The 22,467-nt window shown below is 32.1% G+C and overlaps 2 protein-coding genes across 4 annotated transcripts; both read left to right on the plus strand.

The window, feature by feature from the left end:
• The first annotated feature begins 1,329 nt into the window (after nt 1-1,329).
• LOC111709764 (uncharacterized) lies at nt 1,330-5,763 on the plus strand. Of its 3 annotated transcripts, XM_023483662.1 has the most exons (4): nt 1,330-2,368; nt 3,528-3,866; nt 4,375-4,783; nt 4,921-5,763. In XM_023483662.1, the coding sequence occupies exons 2-4, from the start codon at nt 3,593-3,595 to the stop codon at nt 5,702-5,704; spliced, it is 1,467 nt and encodes a 488-aa protein (XP_023339430.1). In that variant the 5' UTR covers nt 1,330-2,368; nt 3,528-3,592; the 3' UTR covers nt 5,705-5,763. The 3 variants fall into 3 exon arrangements, with proteins under 3 accessions (XP_023339430.1, XP_023339428.1, XP_023339431.1); XM_023483660.1 differs by lacking the exon at nt 1,330-2,368 and having other exon boundaries at nt 3,174-3,866; XM_023483663.1 differs by lacking the exon at nt 1,330-2,368 and having other exon boundaries at nt 3,174-3,866; nt 4,375-4,780; nt 4,918-5,763.
• A 3,295-nt stretch (nt 5,764-9,058) lies between these two features.
• LOC111709763 (trichohyalin) lies at nt 9,059-20,893 on the plus strand. The gene is made up of 5 exons (XM_023483659.1): nt 9,059-9,331; nt 12,941-13,040; nt 13,736-13,809; nt 14,237-15,269; nt 15,324-20,893. Exons 2-5 carry the CDS (start codon nt 12,954-12,956, stop codon nt 20,766-20,768), a joined length of 6,639 nt encoding a protein of 2,212 aa, XP_023339427.1. The 5' UTR covers nt 9,059-9,331; nt 12,941-12,953; the 3' UTR covers nt 20,769-20,893.
• The last annotated feature ends 1,574 nt before the right edge of the window (nt 20,894-22,467 follow it).

Consider the following 22,467-nt stretch of genomic DNA (forward strand, 5'->3'; position numbering starts at 1 on the left):
ACACAAACTCTTAATCGATCAACGTCACTACAACTGGGGTGATCTTGTTAGCTATCGATGTCAACATGGACACTAGCAATTAACTATCAATGTCTCAACTAGGACACGGTCTGGAGCTATCAATGCCTCAACTAGGACACGATCTTGTAAACTATCAATGTCTCAACTAGGACATGATCTCGTAAACTATCAATGTCTCAACTACTACAGGGTCTTGAGCTATCAATGCCTTAACTAGGATACGATCTTGAACTATCAATGTCTCAACTAGGACACGTTCTTGTAAACTATCAATGCCTCAACAAGGACTCGATCTTTAACTCATTCATAAGAACAAGGATGCCATTACTCTCTTGTGGCAATCAGTACGGAGTCTCTATATCAACTAGCTATATTTCTTCAGTCTAGATTATAATTGGATCTTTACCAACGAGGTTATAGTATATAAAGTGATGATGTACACTAATCCTTTACTAATTGTATAGGCCATGTACTTCACTTCCAAAGGTCAATCTGTATATTATAGTACTCAGGTGTGATTTCTGAAAATATTTAAATGGAGAATTTGTTTTCCATGCAACTATTAAAATCCACTACTACTTTATCCTGTGCAGGATTCCATTTTCACCGGAAAAAACTATTACAGTCTTTTACAGAGCAATATTTCAACGTTAATAAACGGTTCTGAGAAAACTGAGTGAAATTCAATTGTTACAAAACCTCCCCATGCACATGTACTCTGAAAGCGTACTGCATATTTGATATTTGTACTGTATGAGTAGGCCATAATCTCTTAACATCCTTTATCAGTAAACTATCCCAAGTGTACACTCAGGCCAATTCACACGGAGAGGTAGCTAAGATTCAGCCCGCCTGGTCTTCACAGCGTAATTACAAGTTATGCACTGTTATGTTTAACGTAGTTAAGCAATCACATTATGGGCATGACGGAGTTATACATATCAACATATATTAATTGGGTTAATCACAATTTATGATTTACGTATTTATGAATGGGCAAATTTAGCTATATGGACAATGCAGGTATTAATCCCTTTAATTTTAGTTGAGATCGCTCAAGAAAAAATAAATTTGATTTGACTTTTAGGGTAAAATGGAACCAAAAAACTTTAAGATACGAGCCAATTTTTTCGTCCTATCAATATAATCTTTGGAGATGCATACACTTAATCGTAAAAATCTTTAATCTCATTTGATCAAAGCCCAGATTTTTCTCTTTCAATTTATCTATTTCAGTTTTAAATTGTAACATTCTTTTATTTATATTTATTATCTAATAACAAACATTCATATTTTGAAATACATAGAACTCCATCAACCTATTTAATCCAGTATTAGTGGATATTACCAGTGGATCTAGTATTAGTGGATATCTCTAGTGGATTTTATATTAGCGAATATTTCTAGTGGATATAATATTAGTGGATATCTCTAGTGGATCTAATATTAGTGGATATCTCTTGTGAATCTAGTATTAGTAGATATCTCCAGTAGATCTAATATTAGTGGATATCTCTAGTAGATCTAATATTAGGGGATATCTCTAGTGAATCTAGTATCAGTGGATATCTCTAGTGGATCTAATATTAGTGGATATCTCAAGTGAATATAATATTAGTGGATATTTCTAGTGGATCTAGTATCAGTGGATATCTCTAGTGGATATGATATTAGTAGATAGCTTTAGTGGATTTAATATTAGTGGATATCTCTAGTGGATCTAGTATTAGTGGATATCTATAGTGAATCTAGTATCAGTGGATATCTCAAATGATTATAATAATTGTGAATATCTCTGGTGGATCTAGTATTAGTGGATATCTCTTGAATCTAATATCAGTGGATCTCTATTGGATCTAGTATTAGTGGATAGCTGTAGTGGATCTAATAAAAGTGGATAGCTCTAGTGGATCTAGTATTAGTGGATAGCTCTAGTGGATCTAATATAAGCGGATAGCTCTAGTGGATCTAGTATTAGTGGATAGCTCTAGTGGATCTAATATAAGCGGATAGCTTTAGTGGATAGCTCTAGTGGATGTAGTATTAGTAGATAGCTCTAGTGGATCTAATATAAGTGGATATCTCTAATGGATCTAATATAAGTGGATATCTCTAATAGTTCTAATATTTGTGGATATCTCTAGTAAACCAACAATAGTGGATATCTGTAGTGGATATGAAATTAGGATATAAGCTGAAAAATCAAAAGGATATCACCATTCATCATTAATTTACCGCCGATATCAACGTAATTTTAAGTTATCAGCTAATTAGTTACAGGATAATTGCTGATTATTAATAAATTAATATAATCAGCACTCAGAAGGAAATCAGCTGTGAATCCCAGGAAGAGTCGAAATAATCTTAATTTTAAATAAATTGATTTATTCTCTCATCTTACAATTTTAGCAGGGATTAGCAACGAACGGCAAGTTCTTGAAAATTATTTTGAAATCGTTCTCGAAAGGAAATAGTCGGTATTAAAAACATACTTACGCAAAATAAAAAAAAAAATATTAAACTAACCGTTCAGGAACAACTTGAAAAAAGTCTGAACGTGGCCAGCCCTAATTTTTTTACCCCTAAAGCCCGGGATGGATAAGATGTACTTGATATATGTAAAGCCTAAATCTTATGCCTTGATTTAAAAGTATGAAATATGAATGAAAAATTTGGATAGATTAGCTAATTTTCTGAAAGTCATATATTTTTTTTAAACAAAAAGTGTTTTTAATTCTTTTTTAAGCTTCTACATTATTACATAGTAGATAACTTTTTCATTAAAGTCAAGAAGTTTCAAGGGCCTACAAATTTGTCTTTTCAAACAAAATCTGTGTTTGCTAATCATTTATAATATCGGTTACACTTCAGTAGCATTGTAACCAGTTTCATTTTCTACAGGACTAGTTTAATATTCATTAAATTATTCAATAGGTCAAACAAATGCAGCTGTTCATAGTACGCACATTTTAAAGTACTAAATAAGACTTTACACATTCCTAACCCTATATTTTAAACAATAAAACAGCCAAGTACGGTCTAATTTTAGGGAGATAAAGAATTTGTCTTACTTTTGCTGTTTGTTAGAAATACTATGGGAAAAAATGTTATCTTAACAAAATTGGGCTATAAACGTGTATTACAAATTAAGGTGTGGTTAGGGGTGAACACCCTTTGATATTTCACTTCAGACAAGTTAAATATCTAGATAAATCAAATAAATCTTTCTATTTTCTATATTTTTAAACTTACGCTTTATAATAAGTCGCAGTTCCTTTCGGATCTTGATGCAACATTTAAATGCCAAGCAGAAGTAAAACAAGATTAATGAAAAAATCTGTTTCCAAGCCAGTTCGGAAAATCTAGAAATTCATCATCATAAATATTTTAAGATTTTTCTCCAATTTTCTCGCTCAGCTGATTTGAAAAAGGGATTGGCATTTTTTTATCCATTAAATTGTTTAGGTGTAAAATTTCGTTAGGTTTTGATTATCATGATTCAACAGAGTTCAGAAATAAATAAATATAAAAGAAAACTGAAGAAAAAAAGGAATTGCTATTCATAGCCTGTATGAGTCAATCATCGTTTTCCAGCTCCGATCCCCCTGATTGGGCAATACAGGGGACATCCCCTCAACCCTCCCAAGCCTCCAGGTCCAGCTGTACCCCCTGGGTGTTCCTCCTGGAGCAAGGAATTGGAGCAACTCCTTCAAACTATGAGAAAACTCCATCAGGTCCTGGAAACAATAAAGGACTCCCAAAATATTGGCTCCCAAGGGAAGAAAGTTTTCACTGGTTTGAAAATGTTCGTATAGACTCAGAAAGCACGATCGTGGACCAAGCAGGAAAATGTTTAGCACCAAATAGAGTTTCCTTCTTTTGCTTAAATCTAACAGATGGAACAGGACGGAGGTTTTGGAAATTAACAGTTTTACCTTTCATTTAATAGTTCTTATTAAGTAATGAGTAACATAAACGTCAGATCAAATTTAACAAGCACCCATTGATTCCTTATTGTTTAAATGGTTTAATATTTGTAAAAACTGCTAAGCATTTCTACTAAAGGGACTGACATTGTTTTTCAAGTAACGACCCAATCAGAGAGTTGAATGCCAGATTTACAATGGTGTTCTATACAGTTTACATATTTACGCACAGTTAAACCCTAAATGAGCCACACATCGAAAGAATTTATCAAATGTCGTCTCGGCATTTTTTCAATGGGTTTTATACTATTTTACTGTTCAGACGACGATTTAAATCAGCATACAATTTTCTACAAATGTAGGGTCACTTTAAAAGTTTTATTATTCCGATCATTTGAGAAATCTAGCTAAGCAATTAACTGATTAGAAGAGAATGAGGAAGTATTCTATTTACCCCGTCCAAGAATCCAACCTAAAATCCAGCCTCAAGCTAGCAGAGCTCCCCCTAGAATCCAACCTCAAGCTAGTAGAGCTCACCCTAGAATCCAACCTCAATCTAGTAAAGCTCACCCTAGAATCCAACCTCAAGCTAGTAAAGCTCCCCCTAGAATCCTACCTCAAGCTAGTAGAGCTCCCCCTAGAATCCAACCTCAAGCTAGTAGAGCTATGTCGACACCAAGAAGAACTCCATTATTTATCAACAAGGATAAAATCATCCAGAACTTTGGATCTATTTCAACATCAATATCTACACAAGCAGTTTTTTCTCAGTATGGTAGTACAGACCTCGTGAATGAAATATCTCATGGCGAGGAGACTGAAACGAATAACACTAGGGAATTTAAAATAATCAAAATTTAAATAAAACATACTTTATTCCCATGACTAATTTAGGATTAAAAGCAAAAATTTAAAATCTAGTAAAACCAGTTTGAAAAATCTAATTTATTCTATTTTAAACTAAAATCTATAGAACCAACAGTATTGAAGTTCTACCAAGAAACTCCGAAGGTCAAACACTCAAGAATATTACTCACTCATTCCACACATTGCATGACACTAAACTGTACTTACCCCATTCAAGAAGAGAAAGTGAGTCACCCTTACATCACAGCAAATTGTCAGTTTTAGAATTAGATTCAGTTAACATAAGCACTTCTAGTAAGGTGGGAGTACAGGAAGGTTTCAGTGATGAAATTAAAATCCAAGATCAAGTGAATCATTTTCAAACCATGGTCGAACTGAAAAATAAATCTGCGAAACAAAGATTTCGGTCCGCTTCAGATTCTGGAAACTATCCCGATTATCTTCGTGATGATGATCTTTTGAGAAGATCGCCATCTCTCCCTGTTTTTCCAATAACAGATGAAAAATGTGATGAAGATGAATACTCAAAAATACAGAGAATCCCTCCATTGGACACCTTGGACAAACCTTGTAAATCTTCAGTTACGATTGATGAGGATGAAGATAGTGTGAGCTGGGAGGAGACAATATCTCGTAGATCCTCAGCAGCCCAACTCTGCCAAGATGTAGAATATTTCTATAACGAGGGTGGACTAGGGAATGGGACTAAAACACCGCGAATACTGATTTCTCGAGTGGGTTCATCAAGATGGGAAACTTCACTGGACAACGAACTGGAAAAAGAACGTGTAAAAAAATATAAAAAGAAGCAGAAAAGAAAATATTCAGGAAACATTGAGTTAACTTTTTTAATAATTTTAAAGCTAAAATTAATAAGAAGTTGTCTTTAAAGTCTCATCCTTTGTGGGTAAACATATTTGAACTTAAGTAAATAAAGAAGTTATTTCGAGCGAACCTCATTTAAACAAGTATCTGATTCACAATGGTACTCTTTGAACCTCTATTTGAGGTTCAATATCTGATTCACAATGGTACTCTTTGAACCTCTATTTGAGGTTCAATATCTGATTCACAATGGTACTCTTTGAACCTCTATTTGAGGTTCAATATCTGATTCACAATGGTACTCTTTGAACCTCTATTTGAGGTTCAAATCTGATTCACAATGGTACTCTTTGAACCTCTATTTCTGATTCACAATGGTACTCTTTGAACCTCTATTTGAGGTTCAATATCTGATTCACAATGGTACTCTTTGAACCTCTATTTCTGATTCAATGAAGAAGATATCATCATTTTTCTCTAATATTTGAATTCTGTTACAATTCTTAATTGTCTGTACAGCAAATCTGAAAGACAAGAGAAACCAAAATGAGATAAAATAAAATATAGAAATCTTATTTTTCAACAGGAGGATCACTTGAAATGGCGTCATTCATTAATCCCTTTTAATCCAACATCTTGAAAACTAAAAATATTAATCAGAAATAATCAGAATCAGTTTCAGCCATATTATAAAAACTACCGTCCTCAAAACTACAAATAATTTTCTGAAATATTGTCGTTGTCGTCGTAACCATCAATACAAGGAAACAATGAGAAGCTGCCAATTAACAACTTTTCCCTCAATTTCAAGTAACAGCTTCTCTCTCAATTTTAAGTAACAGCTTCTCTCTCAATTTCAAGTTACAGCTTCTCTCAATTTCAATTAACAACTTCTCTCTCAATTTCAAGTAACAGCTTCTCTCTCAATTTCAAGTTACAGCTTCTCTTAATTTCAATTAACAACTTCTCNCAAGGGGGGGGGAGGGGAGTTGTGATGGTTTGCACATTTTTATTTTGATAGAGTATTGCATGATTGATCATGAGTTTGGTTTTCACTTTTTTCTTTGATAAAGTTGAGTATGCATTGATCATGAGTTGATCATGAGTTGATCATGCATTGATCATGAGTTGATAATGTGGATGTTGATCATAGAATATCAGTTTTTGTTTTCTCCTAAATTGGAAGACTCTAAATTAGTATCATACAAGAAACAAACTCGTAGTCGTAACTTATTTGAAATGTAATTATGGAAATGTAATTATATTTAGTGTAATTATAGGAAATGTAATTATATAAAGTGTAATTATATTAAGTGTAATAATAAGACATGTAATTATAGGAAATGTAATTGTATAAAGTGTAATTATAGGAAATGTAATTATAGGAAATGTAATTATATTCAGTGTAATTATATTAAGTGTAATAATAAGACATGTAATTATAGGAAATGTAATTGTATAAAGTGTAATTATAGGAAATGTAATTATATAAAGTGTAATTATGTTAAGTGTAATTATAGGAAATGTATACAGGAAGTGTAATTATATCAAGTGTAATTATAGGAAATGTTATTATAGGTGTGTAATTATATAAAGTGTAATTATAGGAAATGTAATTATATTAAGTGTAACTATATGAAATGTAACTGAGCAATCATAATTCAATATCTATACTTATTCGATGAAAATAATTATAGTAAAAAAAAGTTTTTTATCAGAGATTTTAAATATGCATACATACATTATAACTTATATTTATTTTACAAATAATAGACATTATGTATTTTTTCATGAAAGGGACTGTAAGCGTAATTTCAAGTAACCCTCCATGCTTTGATGCAATGCCCAATTCACAAAAGTACCCTTGAAAGCTTTGTCTGATCCAGAATGAATTAAATAGCAATGTTTTTGTTTCTTTAAATTGATTATTTTTATTTGCTATTGTTATCAGAAATTATTTACTCTTCAGTCGGAAAAACGATTGTATCTTCCATATTTTTGATAAGATTAAGGTTTCAATGGTATCTTTGTAAATCGGGCATTGCCATCTTTGCATAAAGGATAACTCTATAAATTACGCTTACAGTCCCTTTAGGTTACTTTGCTAAATGTAAAAATATTGACCACTAGCACTCCTTTAAAGTAAATTACTAATTGATCATTTATGTTATTAATTGACTAATATTTGATCAGTCAAACTACTAATCGATCAGTCAAACTATTAATTGATCAGTACAACTATTAATTGATCAGTTCAACTATTAATTGATCAATCAAACTATTAATTGCTTAGTCTAACTATTAATTGATCAGTCAAACTATTAATTGATCAATCCAAATGTTAATTAATTAATCAAACTATTAATTGATTAATCAAACAATTAATTGATCAGTCAAACTATGAATTGATAAGTTCCAACTATTGATTGATCCGTCTAACTATTAATCAATTAATCAAACTATTAATTGATTAATCAAACTATTAATTGATCAGTCAATCAATTAATTCCTTAGTCAAACTATAAACTGATCAACCAATCTACAAATTTATCAATCAAACTATTGATTAATTCGTCAAACTGTTGATTAATTAATCAATTAATTGATCAGTCAATCTATTAATTAATTAATTAAACTATTAATTGATCAGTCTAACTATTAATTAATTAATTAAACTATTAATTGGTTAAACAAACTATAAAATTAAAAGTCTCAACTATCAATTAATTAATCAAACCTTTTGTTGATTGATTGATTGATAGATATATATACTGATATATCTCTTAATTTACTGATTATTTGACTAAACATTGATTGATTGATTGACTAAACATTAATTGATTGATTGAACTATTTATATTTTAGGTTTACTGTCCTCTCCTTCTTCTCTTCTGCTTAGTTTCTACAACTCTCATTATTATCGTCTATCTAGGAATATATCCAAACCTAACCAAACAAAACCAAACTTAAACCAAACCATACCCAACCCGAACCGCCTTTACCTAACCCAACTGAACTAAACCATACTAAACCTTATCTGACTGAACCATACCATACCATACCAAACCAAACCATACCTAACCTTATCTGACTAAACCATACCATACCATACCATACCAAATCAAACCATACCAAACCTTATCTGACTAAACCATTACATACCATACCATACCATACCAAACCATACCATACCAAACTATACCTTATTCACCATGTAGAGGGTGACCCAATAACCATGGGATTTAAATAACGACTTTGTTCAGCTCTTTGTCATTATCGGAAATCAAAGACGATTTTCAAGTTGTCTCTCTCAATTCCCATGTTTATTGGGACACCCTGCACCAAGCCAAATAAAACCAAATCATATTTGGCAAAAAACTTGTTCAACAAAAGTTCAGGTTTGAATTTAATTGTCTAGGCTATAAGACCCCGTGGATGAAGAATGGTGTAGGGAGTACAAAATGATTATGAAGAATGGTGTAGGGAGTACAAAATGATAATGAAGAATGGTGTAGGGAGTACAAAATGATAAAAACCGCAAATTCTCAGAAATTCATCCTCAACCAGTTCTGTGATAACCAACTTCCATGCGTTGCTAAATTTAAGTCCTAAAATCTAAACAAGGATGTTAACAACCCCTGTGGTCCACACGTGTAAACTCATTTAGAAAATAATTCACAAATAAATTATTAGTAAGTTAATTTTTGTGAACTATTATACTAAAAAAGCGAGTTTGTTTTTTTACTAATACTCTGTTTTTTTCACTAATATTTTAGTTTTATGATACAGTGAGACCCATTATAATGTGGAATAGACACAACTTGTGGTTTTGTGTATATATAAAGCATGTGCTATACAGCAATTATGCGGCAGAGACTGACCTTTATATTAATTTGTAATCTCTGTTTGTTTGGGTGTCTGTTTGTTTGTTTTTCCGATCATAACTCAGGAACCCCTGGAATGATTTGCCTCAAATTTTGATTGGGGAACTCGGGAGACCTACTAGAATGTTCTTAGCTTGGTTTTGAGATTCTAAGTTGAGTGGGTCGGCTTTAATAGCAGCAATTTAGTTTCCCGGCTCCCCGTGCGGGTAAACGGCGGAAGTAACTTTCAGTAACCTTGGCAGCGCTGGGTTCCCAAGCTAGTTACTTAATAAGTTAGTGGTTAATAAGCTACAAGTAAAACTATTATGATGCCCTATCACAACATTTAATACACAAATGATTGACAAATGTCGTCTTCTTAATCGCCCGTTTTAGGGATCTCACTAAAATCTATATTTGGAATGATTTTAACCCTTTTTAACTCTTTATGGGATGGTTTTCGACAGTTCTTAAAATATTTATAAAGTCCATATTTTGGGATAGTTAGTTATTATTTACTAGCCCTGGATCACTAGACCACTTCAGGCTGTGTAACATTGGCCTAGTTGTGTTAGTGCATCCCTAATTGAAAATATCGAAATTTATTTTGTAAGATTATTTCTTAATTTGTACGGTGATAACCAGAAAACTCTGAAATGAAAGACGCCTTTAAGCTCAAGTTAGGACTTAAAATAGTCAAATAGTAATAAGCATGTGACACAGGAATTGTGCAGTGTAAATAGACCCGTTTCACTTAATTATTGATACCATAAGTTTCAAGTAAAACTATTTACTTTCTAACACCATCAAATACACTTAAGTAAAAGTCGTCTTCCTATTTCAGAGTTCTCTGGTTATCACTGTATCAGATTTAATTTAATTGATTTAGAAATTTATTTACAATTAAAAACTTCGACTAAAAATTTTTCGAAATTTTAGTGACTAAAAAATAGCTTCTTTGCATAAAATCGAAAATATTAAATGTCCAGTGAATCTCTCTCCTCTGCTCAGCCTGTTTTTTCATTATTTAATGAAACTGCAATTTATAAACTTTTAAAAAACCAAAAATAATTTTTTTCAATTGCATCTTTTTTGTGAAATAAGGTTGGTTTTGAAACGTCTATTTATTTAAGGTAGTTTTTATATTTCATAATTACTTTTCTTTACGGCAAATACATTTTTACAAAAAGAAACTCGTTAAATTAAATATTTACTTGTTATTTAAAGTGACCCTTCATGCACTTCCCGATTCACAACGATACCTGTAAAAGCTTTGTCTGTTCAAGATATATCAATTAGTTATGAATGTTTACAATTTTGAAAGCTGAAATCATTTTTGATTTTGATTTCTCTACAAAATTGACTCACGTATTTCTTCTGCAAGCAATCATGATAAAACCTTTCATAAACGACGATATCTTCCACATTGTCATTTACTTAATTCATGGACCATTCTTAAGAGTTAGAGTAAATTATATAATACAGGGTGTCGCAAAAAACATGGGAATTAAGTGACGACATTTAAATCGTCTTCCATTTTTGAAATGAATGAAGAAGAACGTACGTAAGTATGTAATATGGTTTTTCGTCTAAAAATTTGATCTTGTTTTTTTATATACCTTTTTGAATTTTTCATCTGTTTTTAAAAAAAGTAATTAGTCTGAATTATTCAAATCAATGTCGTCTTCATCCTTCAGTAATCTTAAAGAAAGCAAAAAATATGAAAATTCACGAAATACTAATTTACTGAGTATCTACATCCTGCCTATATAGGAAATAAATTTTAAATCCTTCAAAGTTGATTACATTGAAAATTAAAAATCTTTTTCGCAAAAAGTAAATAATTAACAAAAGAGCCCATATTAATAATAAATGACATAAGTTGTTTTCCAGGATTTCCAGTGTTTGTTCTTTCTGTGCAATTATAACTGCGAGTGTATGTGCAGAAATATATAGTATAACTAAGACAAAGGCAAACCAAAGACATATTTATCTCATATTAGTCCATAAATATAAATGATAAATTCATACAGTTAAACCCTTAATAACGAATACATCGGAAGAATTTGTCAAATGTCGTCTTGACAATTTTTTATACTATATTTCGTAAATTTCATTATTTACAAAAATGAATAAATAGCCATGAATATGCGGGAACAGTTTTAAAGAGTTCCATATAATCATTTAATTAAAAAACTAAATATCTGCAACATTCCATTATCAGAAAGTAAAGAATACGACATTTTATGAATTCTTTCGATGTATTCGTTATTAGGGGTTTCACTGTATATTTTTTGTTGGTATGAAGCGTGATGGTACAGTGATAACCGGAAAACAATGAAATATGAAGACGACTTTTATATTCAATCTATAACTTAAAAAATGGCAATAAGCAAAAGACACAGCAGTATTGAAAAAGATTGGTTTATTATTTGGTTGGCAGATTCCAAAGAAATGAAAAAATGAATTAAAACAATTGGATGTTTCTATACTTGACATGAATTTTGGTTGTCTTTACCATGAAATTGAATTAAGTGTTTTACACCAATTTAAACATTTGAAAATATAGGTGTTTTGAAATTTAGACATTTAGAGGTTTATGTGTTTTAATTTAGTGTGTTTTGTAAATACTAACCACTTAGTTTATTTATTTAAATCTTCGAGTTTTAATGTGATATAAATTAAAATACAATTCTGAATGAATACTGTAGTCTTGTTTTTATCTTGTTTGTCGTTTACGCCAGAGTAATTGAAAACATTGATGTGCCTTATAGAAACTGAGCTGAAAACTTTAGAATGGTGGATATCGAGATTAATGCGTGATCCTTCCTCTCCTTTTCATAATATCGAGACTAATCTAATCTTGTACTTGTATCCTGAAAAGTGATTCAACCAATCAGAGTCGCGTATATGAAGCTGATAAATTTGAAATTTTGCGCGCCATTTAAGATTATAAACAGAAATGAGAGGAACTCTTTAATTTAGAAAAACCGGTTTTTGACTTTTCTCTACTATATCCAAGGAAAAACGGTTTAAGAAGAAAATCAAAAGTGTGTCCATTGGATACTCAGATTAAGTATTGGGATTAAAGATATCTCATTCTAAAGTTTTCAGCTCAGTTCACGTAATTTCAAGTAAGGTTTGTCCGATTCACAATGCACCCTTCAAACCCTGCAACCAACGGTGTAGAAGATATCGTAGTTTTTCTATCAGGAAAATGACATTTTTTTTCTTTGCTGTACAAATCTGAAAATTTCTTTAAAAGAGAAACCACAACTTGAAAATTCAATTTTTAGCCAGAAAAAAAGGATTTCACCATCAACTTCAATCAGACAAAGGTTTAAAGTGTATCATGTGAATGCATCGGAAATTCCACTTTGTAAATGAAGGGTAAAATTTCCCCAAAATTTGTGCAAATTGAAACTGTAAAATGTGAAGGTGCTGTCCAAGCATGGCGTCTGCTTTGAAAAAGTTCCGTCAACTAGAGAAACAGTCTGAAAATGTTCCACCACCCTCCTCTGCTGCTTCAAAACCACAGGTAAAGACCACCCCCCCCCCCCNCACCATCCCCCCAAAAGGGGGGGAAATAATATACAGTTGGACCCACAAACTTTAAGTTTGCTAAAAACTACACTGAGACCCATAACGCTGTGAAATAGTAAGACGACACTTAAGCAATCTTGAATGTTATTATTTATCAACACTGCAGAGTTATCATTTATTGTACTATTCAAAATTATAGCTTCAGTCTAAAAGAAGTCTTCCTATTCTGCAGTTTTTGGGGTCTTGCTCACAGTCTAACACAGACTGCTCATAAGCTCTAGCAGGCCTATAGTTGACCCGGCACGCCTGCTACATTTCCATAAGAAAGGTTTTTTGATTGGCATTCAACGGCCACTAATACCCATTCAGGGAAAAACTTTTACAACTTTTAAAGAAATACCCTAACTTTTAACATAAAACAAAAATTTATGAATTTAGTCTATATTTGAAGGTTTTGAATTGCATACCCAAAGGATCCTTAAATATCCCTGAATACAGACGTCTGTTTATTGGTCTTGTACACAAACGACCCTGCACTGGAAAATATCGCATTGTCTAGCTTTAATAGATCTCTATTATCTTACCTCTGGGTCCCACTCACAGACTAACCCAGACTGCTCAGTGCTCATGTCCCACTGTATAAAATAGGAAAAATAATCAAACAAAATAATCTTTATCTTTTCCGTGCAGAGAAAGAAGCAGCCAGCTCTCTATCAACATATTTCTCTCAAATTTGAAAATCAGGAAGAAGCTCGTAGACAAAGGTAAAAGGTCATTTAGTAGACAAAGGGGGTATGAGAAGGTGCAAGGGAGTCCAAGGGGGGTATGAGAAGGTCCAAGTCTACCCCACCCTTATTATTTCGAAATAAAGGGGCCTGAGCAGACGACTATATTTCCACCGGCTAAATCTGGACTTCTTCAAAAGTATTTCTGATTCAGTTTAAAATCCTTGCGGAATGATTTATCTTTCTAAAAGGAAGTTCAGCGTATGTTTACATGCAGTACACTACATGAAGTACAGTGCTTAATATTCTTATGAAAGGAAGGAAAAGTTTAGTTCTAGGTAGTAGGGTCATTATACATTAGGATACTATTACAACATGGCATTGACATCCAGACCTTGAAATATCCTGGATGCAGATGCAAATTGTCGCCCCTGACCTGACCTAGATTAACCTGATTTTATCTTAGAGCACTTGATCTCAGACAGATGAGAGAGGAGGAGCGCCGGATGAAAGAAGAGGAAGAAAAAAGAAGAAAAGAAGAGAAAGAAAGATTAAAAAAAGAACAATTAGAAGAAGAAAAAAGAAAAAAGGAAGAAGCAGAGCAGAAGCGTGTTCAGGAGGAAATTGATCGTTTAGCTCGTGAAGCAGAAGAGAAAAGAATTGAAAAAGAAAAACTAAAAGCAGAAGAAGAAAAGAAACTAAGATCACAACTAACTGCAAAGTCAATGTATGAGCAAGCCTTGAACTCCATGAGAAATGCTCAAAAATCTTTAAGTTCAGACAAAGTTGTAACTTTAAGAAAAGGAACAATAAGTGATATTAGGAATAAGATATTTGAAAAGAAAGCTGCAGAACAAAAACCTATTTCTAAAAAGATTGTACCAAAAAAGCATATAATAACTGACAATGATAAAACAGTTAAAGAAAATGAGTTAGTAAATGATGAAGAAGTTGTCATGAAAGAAATCACAAAGCTAGAAAACAATAAAGCTGATGAAACAAATGTTGAAGAACAAAACAAACCTGAAATTATAGCTGCAGATGAATCAACTCAGAAAGATGATGGAAAAAATAACAAGAGGCAGTCTTTTATCAATGATTTTGCAGCTCTGGAAAAAACTTACAGAATGTTAGGAATTCACAAAGAATCAGTGAAATTAGATGAAGAAATTAAACCAGAGAAGAAGAGACATGCAAGTGAAGGAAAAGCCAAGAAGAAATCAAAATCAAAATCTATCTCAGACATGAAAAAGAATGAAGAAGATTTAGCAGTTAAAGTAGAAGTCAACAAGATAAAAATTGATGCTCTTGATAAAGGACAGTCTGAGGCTAAACGAAACTTTTTCCAAGACCTAATCAATGAGAAGAAAGGCCTGGTACCAAAGGATGTAGTTTTAAATGGGCCAAAGCTTAGAAAGAAAACAGATCTTGTTTCAGCCTTTGAACAGAAAACAAGGGAAAGCACTAAAAGAAACAGTTTAATCAAGGAAGATGTAAAGGTAAGTTTTTATTCATCTTAACTATTTAAATTTAAATTTATTTGTTTGTTTCAGGTTGATGCCTTGTTATTTTCAAATTTTATAAATAAATTTGAAACAGAGGATCAAAGGGCTGAAGCAAAGATTAAAATAGCACAAATAACTGCACAACAAAAGAAATTTGAGGCTCGCAAAAGAGCATTGGAGGAAGAACTTCGAAAGCGAAAAGAAGAAGAAGAAGAAGAAGAAAGAGTTTTGCAAGCTCAATTAGAAGAGCAGATATTAGAGCAGCAAATGATGGAAGAAAAGGAAGATAGATTAAGAGCAGAATATGAATTAAAGAAGGTCCAAACTGAACTTGAAAATCAATCCAAAGAGGAAAAAAAAGTTAAGAAAGTTAAAAAGAAAAAGAAGAAAGATGAAAGTAAACCTGAAGAGTTACCTCAACTTAAAATGGGATTTTTGGATTTTTCAGACAACAAAAGTAAGTTTGAACAGCTAAGAAATAAGGAAGCACTTTCACCTGAAGTAAAACAAGTTAAAGTGAACAAACTCACAGTCAACCCATTTATACAATCCAACTTTGAGGATAAAAAAGAAATAAGAAGTGCTCCGGTAAAAATAAATAAACTACAAAAAAATAAATTTATCAAACAGCTTGAAAAAACTGAAACGCCAGCACTTAGAGAAGGCCCCAAAAATAAAATATCTGACACCCAGAAGAAGGTTCAACCTGAAATCAAGTTTGAAAGCAAAAAAATCAGTGCTTCTAAAAAGGAAGAAATTGTTGCTGAGACTACAGTTTTAATGCCAAAAGTAAGAGGCAGCAAAAGTATTGAAAATCCCATTCCTGGGAAAAAAGAAAAGAAACACTCCAGTACTCTTTCCTTGTTATTTGACAATACAAAGCAATTCTTTAGAAATTCCAAGGAAAAGTTAATGAGATTATCCAAAGAAGCGTTGAATGAGTTGGAAGAAATGCATTCCCCAGTAAAACCAACAACGTCGGAAATGCAAAACTATCTTTTATCTCACGTACTCTTTGATAAAGCAGAGGTGCAAAGTAAACCCCTTAAGGAAATATCTTTAACTAAAGAAGAAGAGTTTGATCTTTATTTGGATAAGGAATATAAAGACAAAATTGAGCAATACTGTTCTCTTGTTGAAGAAAGTAAGCCAAGAAAACCCAAAAAAGTTTCTAAAAAAGAGCTTCCTCAAATAAAACTAGTGGAGGTTAAATCAATTCAGGAACAACTAAGGAACCAATTAGAAAGAACATCAGAGAAAAGAGGAATAAATGAAGAATTGGAAAACCTTGGTAACAGGAGAGTTAAAGAAATGAAAGAACTTTTAACAATGGAACTTGAAAAAAACAAGTCAGAAGAAAGACAAAGAGTTAAGCCAAAAAAGATTAACAACAGCATATTAAACAAAATTAAATCACTGGAACAAGCTGAAGAGGAGAGAATAAAAAGAGAAAAAGAAAATGAAGAACGTATTCAAAAACTTGTAGAAAAAGAAATGCTACGGGAGGAAAAGCGCAGAGAAAAAGAATTACAAGCAAAAGGGGAAAATGACGAACAAGATGAAGATGAGGATGAAGATGATGATGAAGATGAGGAATTGAAAAGAGATATTAGAATAAGATTGGAAGAAGAATTAGACAATCTAGAAGAGGAACAAAGAGAACTTGAAACAACAGAAAAAATGTTGATTGACGAAGAGAAGGCATGGGAAGGTGATGCTCAAATAGAGAGAGAGGAAATAGAAGATAATTTGGAAATAAAAGAAATTAAGGAAGACATCATAGAGAGAAGAAAAAATGCTGACCACAGAAAAAAAGTTTTGCAACAGTTTCAGCATATATTTGACCATAATGAAAATGGCCAAAAAATGAATGATGAATTTTCCTTGCAGACACAAGAAAAAGCAAGCAAGAAAAAATTTGAAGACAATGTTCTTTTTGGTGTGTCAGATATAATAATAAAAGTCAAGAACAAGTTTGAAGCAACCCCTGAGGAAAACAATGATTTTTATAAAACAGAGGTAAAAAGAAAATTAAATGATGCTGCTCTCCGATTTGAAACAATGAAAGCTGATTCACCAGAGAACATTCCTCGACAAAAATCTGACAAGCAATGGACCTGGAAAAGTAAGACACCACTTGAGTTGGAACTTGAAAACATGCCAAAAAAGGAGCAGCCTGATCTTTCAAAGAAACCCCATGGCAAAAAAGGATATCAGGAATTAAAATATGATGAACTTCTGGAAGATATTAATGCTGTCAAGCAAAGGCTAAAAGAACGCAATATTAACTTGGAAAATGAAGAAAAAATGGAAGAAATGAATAGATTTATGGAAGAAATAAAGCAAAGTTTGAGAGAAATTGAAAATGAGGACACAGAAGACCTTGAAATTATCAAACCAACCAATAAAAGAATCAAAAAGAAATCAGAGCCAAAGAAAAATACAGATGTTAAAAAGTCAGAAAGATCTGCTCTTATTCAAAATCTGAAAAAAGAACTTTTCATTGAAAATCAGAGGAAAACAAACTCGTCAACAGGGACAGATCTTGAGGACTTTAACATTTCTGTTAATTCATTAAAAAAGAAAATCACAGAAAATGACTCAGCCTCTGATGCCAGAGTTTCTTTGGACAAGGTTCCGTTAAAGTCAAATTCAGGTGTTGTATCCAAGATTGCTGAAATGCTTGTAGTCCCTGATGATTCAATTAAGAACACTGACTTAAGGAAAGCTCCGAAGCTATTGTTGAGGAATACAACTCTTGAAAATGAAGATGATTCCCCTCTAAAGACGTTGGAAGAGCTAAAGACAGAACAGCAAAATAAAAAATGGGCCTGGAAAGAGAAAGAGATGTCAGATTTGCAAGATTACATAAAATCCTTTGATAACATAGTTCCAAAGAAAATAATAGATCAGCAAAAGAATCTACAAGATCTTGAAGAAGAACTCAATGTTGTTGAATCATTGATAAGCAACAAGGATACAGATATCATTGTTCAAATAAGAGAAGAAAAAGAACGAGAATTCAATAATTTTATGCACGGAGTTAAATGTTATTTAAGTGAAGAGACCAAAACTTCCGAGGAAGACAACTTTAAGAAGGGAATGCAATCTTATCTAGATCTAATTGATGAAAAAAAAACAGAACATAAAATGTACACTTCACCTCCTTTAAAGAACAACACCTTGAATAAACTTAAATCTAAATTATTTCAAGAAGACTCAAAAAGTACTGAGTCAACCCCACCATCTCCATTAGTAAGAAAACTTCCAATGTCAGTAATTAATGCCATAGCGACACCTAAACCCTCTGAGCTTGTAAAACCTACTTTATCTCCAGAAATAAGCAGTACTTCAACAAAGATTGCAAAGAACCTGTTTGAAACCCAGAAAGAGATTCCGAGTCCAGTGATAAAATCTAAAGGCCTTCATCCAAGTGTATTAAACCTAAAAAGGTCAAACAGTAACACTCTCAGAAAAAATATTCAAAATCAATTGAAATACAAATTGAAAACCATTCTTGAAGTTCATGAGTACATCGAGAGTCATGAAAACCTTTGTGTACCAACTGTCATTGAAACTATACAAAAGTTTATCCTTGCCAAAAAAACTGAAGATAAATTATCTTGCCATCAAAAGTTTTTGGAGACCTCAAGGTTTTTTGTTGAGCAAAAGGCTAGGTCTGAAGAACAAAAAATATTCAAAGACAATATTGAGGCTTATCTGAAGATTATTGAGAACCCAGACAATCTTAGCAATGGCACTCCAAAGCTTAAAAAGCATGCCAGCTTAGAGGTTCAGCCCAACACAAATATTAAAAAGAAAGAGATTCAAATTTGCAGTAATTCTGAGAGAGAACTTGAAAAATATAAGATGTTAAACCCTGAAGAAAAACGAAAAAGCATTTTACAGAAATATGGGTTTAAAGATAGAATTCAAGTTACAGAAATATCAGATGACTCTGATGACTCTGCTGATGAAAATATAGAAGAAAATGTAAAAGATCTATCAGACAATGAACTTTGCCTAAAGTATGGCCTTCCTCTAATTTACATTCCTGAAGAGAATAAACAAGAAAGTTCATCAAATTCTATCATTGGGTTTAAGAACCTTCTGTCTAAGATAAGACAGGTTTCTGTTGGTAAACAAGGAGAACATGTTTATTCACCAACAATTCAAAGGAAAGATGAAAGACTTGATAATAAACCAGTCCCTGGATCTGCAAGCAAAATTAAGAATATCTTTGAGACTCAAGAAACGCACAAGTCAGAAAGCAGCTCCATGACTCCTCATAGACAAGTGGATTTGGAGATTTTTAACAGTGGGATAAATAGTAGGATTAAAAAACAGTTTGAACAGCTTACACCTTCTCCAGAATTAGTTAGAAAATTCCCCACCATGAGCCTGCAAAAAAGTTCTACTGTTTCAAATATTGGGTCAATGTTTGAAAATTTCAAGGAAGATGAAAATTCTGTAAATAATAGCCCCTCTCTGAATGAAAACAGACTCTTGTCTATAGAGAAAAGTAGATCTTTCTCAAAATTCAAGAATGCATTTGAGGCAGGAGTTGGACTAAATGATGACGAAGAACCTGATATGTCTGAAAATTATGCAAAAGCTGGAGTGAAGGCTGAGCTAAATGCTTTGAAGTCATCCAGCAAAATTCAAAGAATGTTTAGAATTAACAGATCTAATTCAGATGTAGAACACAGCCCACGAAAAGAAAGAGAATTGGATGAGAAAACATTGCATGAAATATCAAAATCAAGAAGTGAAATAACTAACATGTTTGAGTCCAAAATCCCAAAGATTACATTTGGGGGAAGTAAACCAAAGAAAGCTTCTGAACCTGTAAAACCCAAAGTGAAAAAAGAAGAATCTAGTGAAAATCGCAAATGGGTCTTTGACACAATACAAAAGTACTTTGACGTTATAGTAGAAGAAGAACAGGAGGAAGAAGAAGAAGATGAAGAGGAGGATCCAGATAATAATGTTGAAGATGATGATGAAAGTGATTACACAAGTGCAGAAGAAGAACTCCATGAACCAACTGTTTCTGGAAGAATTTCTGTTCTGAAAGAAATTGATGTTTCCGCTTTCTTCCAAAATAACAAGCCAGCAGACAAAGTAGTAACTCCCATCATTTCAAAGAGAAAAATTTCAATTGATGATTTTGTTGATGATGCTGCTAAACAGTTTGATGAAATGACAGATGGTTCAAACACAAGTCTGGATGCTCTAAACAAAAAACCTACAAAAGGTGTAAGCTGGCAAAACTTAAACCAACTCTCAAAATCAAATTCAAGCACAAAAATCAGGGGACTGCTAACATCTGTAGTCCATGGCTCAGCCAACAACTTAAACTTAAATACTTTTAAATCTAATCTCCTGGCCCATCTCAACTCTAAAAATAGCAGTCTGAAGGTGAACACTAAAAACTATGATCCTGGCGTCGCAGACGATTCAGATTCTGAATATTCCGAATATGATGATTAGAGTTTTAATCTTAGATTTATATTGTATTTCTTACAAAATTGTCAGGTTTTTTTGTGAGAATAATTAAAAATTGCATCATTTAACAAATTTGGAAAAAAAAGTTTAAAATATTTATTTAATTTAAAAATTACTTTTCAAAAACAAACATTTGTGGTCATTAGAAATAAAACAACAATAATTGTATTGCAAAAAAAGCAAATTTCAATAAAATCTATTTAAGTTTGGTGCAAAAATAAAAATTTATTTAAGCTTAAATGTCAAAATTATAAGCATGAAATGAATATTTCTAAACCTTTTCTAAATTGTTTTTAAAGAATTCCCAACCCTTCTTTCTCGGCCTACTATAAGTTAATCATTTAAATTAAATTGAATCAAAATATTTTGCCAAACATTTTGGCATCATCTTGTTCTAAAAGTATTGAATGAATTTATAAATATCTCTTATTTTTGTTTGTGTAGAAGTTAAATTTTCTATCTGCTCATCTTTTTCTGATTTTTAAACTAATTCAGATATTTAGAAACATAAATCATTGTAAAATAATTTTATATCGAAATATAACATTTATTATCTAAATAAAATCACATAAATAATCAGAGAATAATTCATTTAAAAGGATTTACGATATTTAATGCCAGACCTGAAAGTTGCTAAAAAATACATTGTTTTATATAACTGTGATCTTGCCAGGCTACATTTGTATAACGTTCTAGGTCGACTCTACACTGCTTAGCCTGACTGGACTGTACGACGGACATATCGTACCGGCACGGATAATGCTACTTTTAGACTGGGGTGACGTCTTTTACGTTTTAAAAAAATTGGGGTCTCTGAGTTTTATGTATCTCTACAATTGGTGAAGATATTAGATACAGGGTGTCCCAAGAAACTTAACTGTAGAAAAACAACTTAAAAACCGTCTTTGATCTTTTTTTAACAATTTAAACTGGGAAAATTTCTTAATATCTCTGTACGTGCAGGTAGGGTTGGTAATCGTTTTTGAAAACGATCGTTTAACGATCGTTTTTTGCTTCGTTAAACGATCATTTTTAAAAACAATCGTTTCGTTTTCTCAAAAAAACGATCGTTTTTAAAACAACCCACTCGTTTTGAACTGTTAGAAAACGAAGAACAATCGTTTTTGAAAACGATCGTTTTCAGAAAAACGATAAGCGACCGTTTTTTATACGATTGTTTTTAAATAAACGATCGTTAAAAAATAACGATCGTTTTTGAAAAAAAAATTATCATTTTTACGACGTCCTGAAGATAGTCATGAATGTCGTCTTTAATTAGATTTATCAAATGTCGTCTTACATGCCGTAGCAGTTATAAAATGTTCAGCGGAATTGAATTGAATTGAAGAAATTTGTTCTACTTTTGAGAGTGCAGAGCCGCCATGAGCCCCGCAAAATGGTTAATATGAACTTTAAAACCTAATTCTTTATTTGTTTTATATATGCTTGAAATTTGGCACACAAGAAATTAAAGTACAAGATATTAAAAATATTAAGTTTTGATCATAATTGTTTAGTTAATGAAAGGTCATCCCTAGAAGACTGATTTGATTAGTGATTGGATAAGGTAATGATTGATAATTACGTCACATAAAGATAATTAATTCTACAGATCGAAAGAAGGACTGTAGTCTCCAAATTTACGGTTATTATCAAGAAGGGTAGTCGTTAACGATCGTTAACA

The sequence above is a fragment of the Eurytemora carolleeae genome, unplaced genomic scaffold, assembly GCF_000591075.1.
Source record: "Eurytemora carolleeae unplaced genomic scaffold, Eaff_2.0 scaffold835, whole genome shotgun sequence".
NCBI classification, from domain to species: Eukaryota; Metazoa; Arthropoda; class Copepoda; order Calanoida; family Temoridae; genus Eurytemora; species Eurytemora carolleeae.

Coding starts and splice junctions, on each gene's coding strand:
- LOC111709764 (XM_023483662.1), top strand. CDS start 3,593: ATGAGTCAATCATCGTTTTCCAGCTCCGATCCCCCTGATTGGGCAATA. Junction 3,867..4,374: donor CACGATCGTGGACCAAGCAG/GAAAATGTTTAG, acceptor TTAACTGATTAG/AAGAGAATGAGGAAGTATTC. Junction 4,784..4,920: donor ACTGAAACGAATAACACTAG/GGAATTTAAAAT, acceptor TAAAATCTATAG/AACCAACAGTATTGAAGTTC.
- LOC111709763 (XM_023483659.1), top strand. CDS start 12,954: ATGGCGTCTGCTTTGAAAAAGTTCCGTCAACTAGAGAAACAGTCTGAA. Junction 13,041..13,735: donor CTGCTGCTTCAAAACCACAG/GTAAAGACCACC, acceptor TTTTCCGTGCAG/AGAAAGAAGCAGCCAGCTCT. Junction 15,270..15,323: donor TAATCAAGGAAGATGTAAAG/GTAAGTTTTTAT, acceptor TGTTTGTTTCAG/GTTGATGCCTTGTTATTTTC.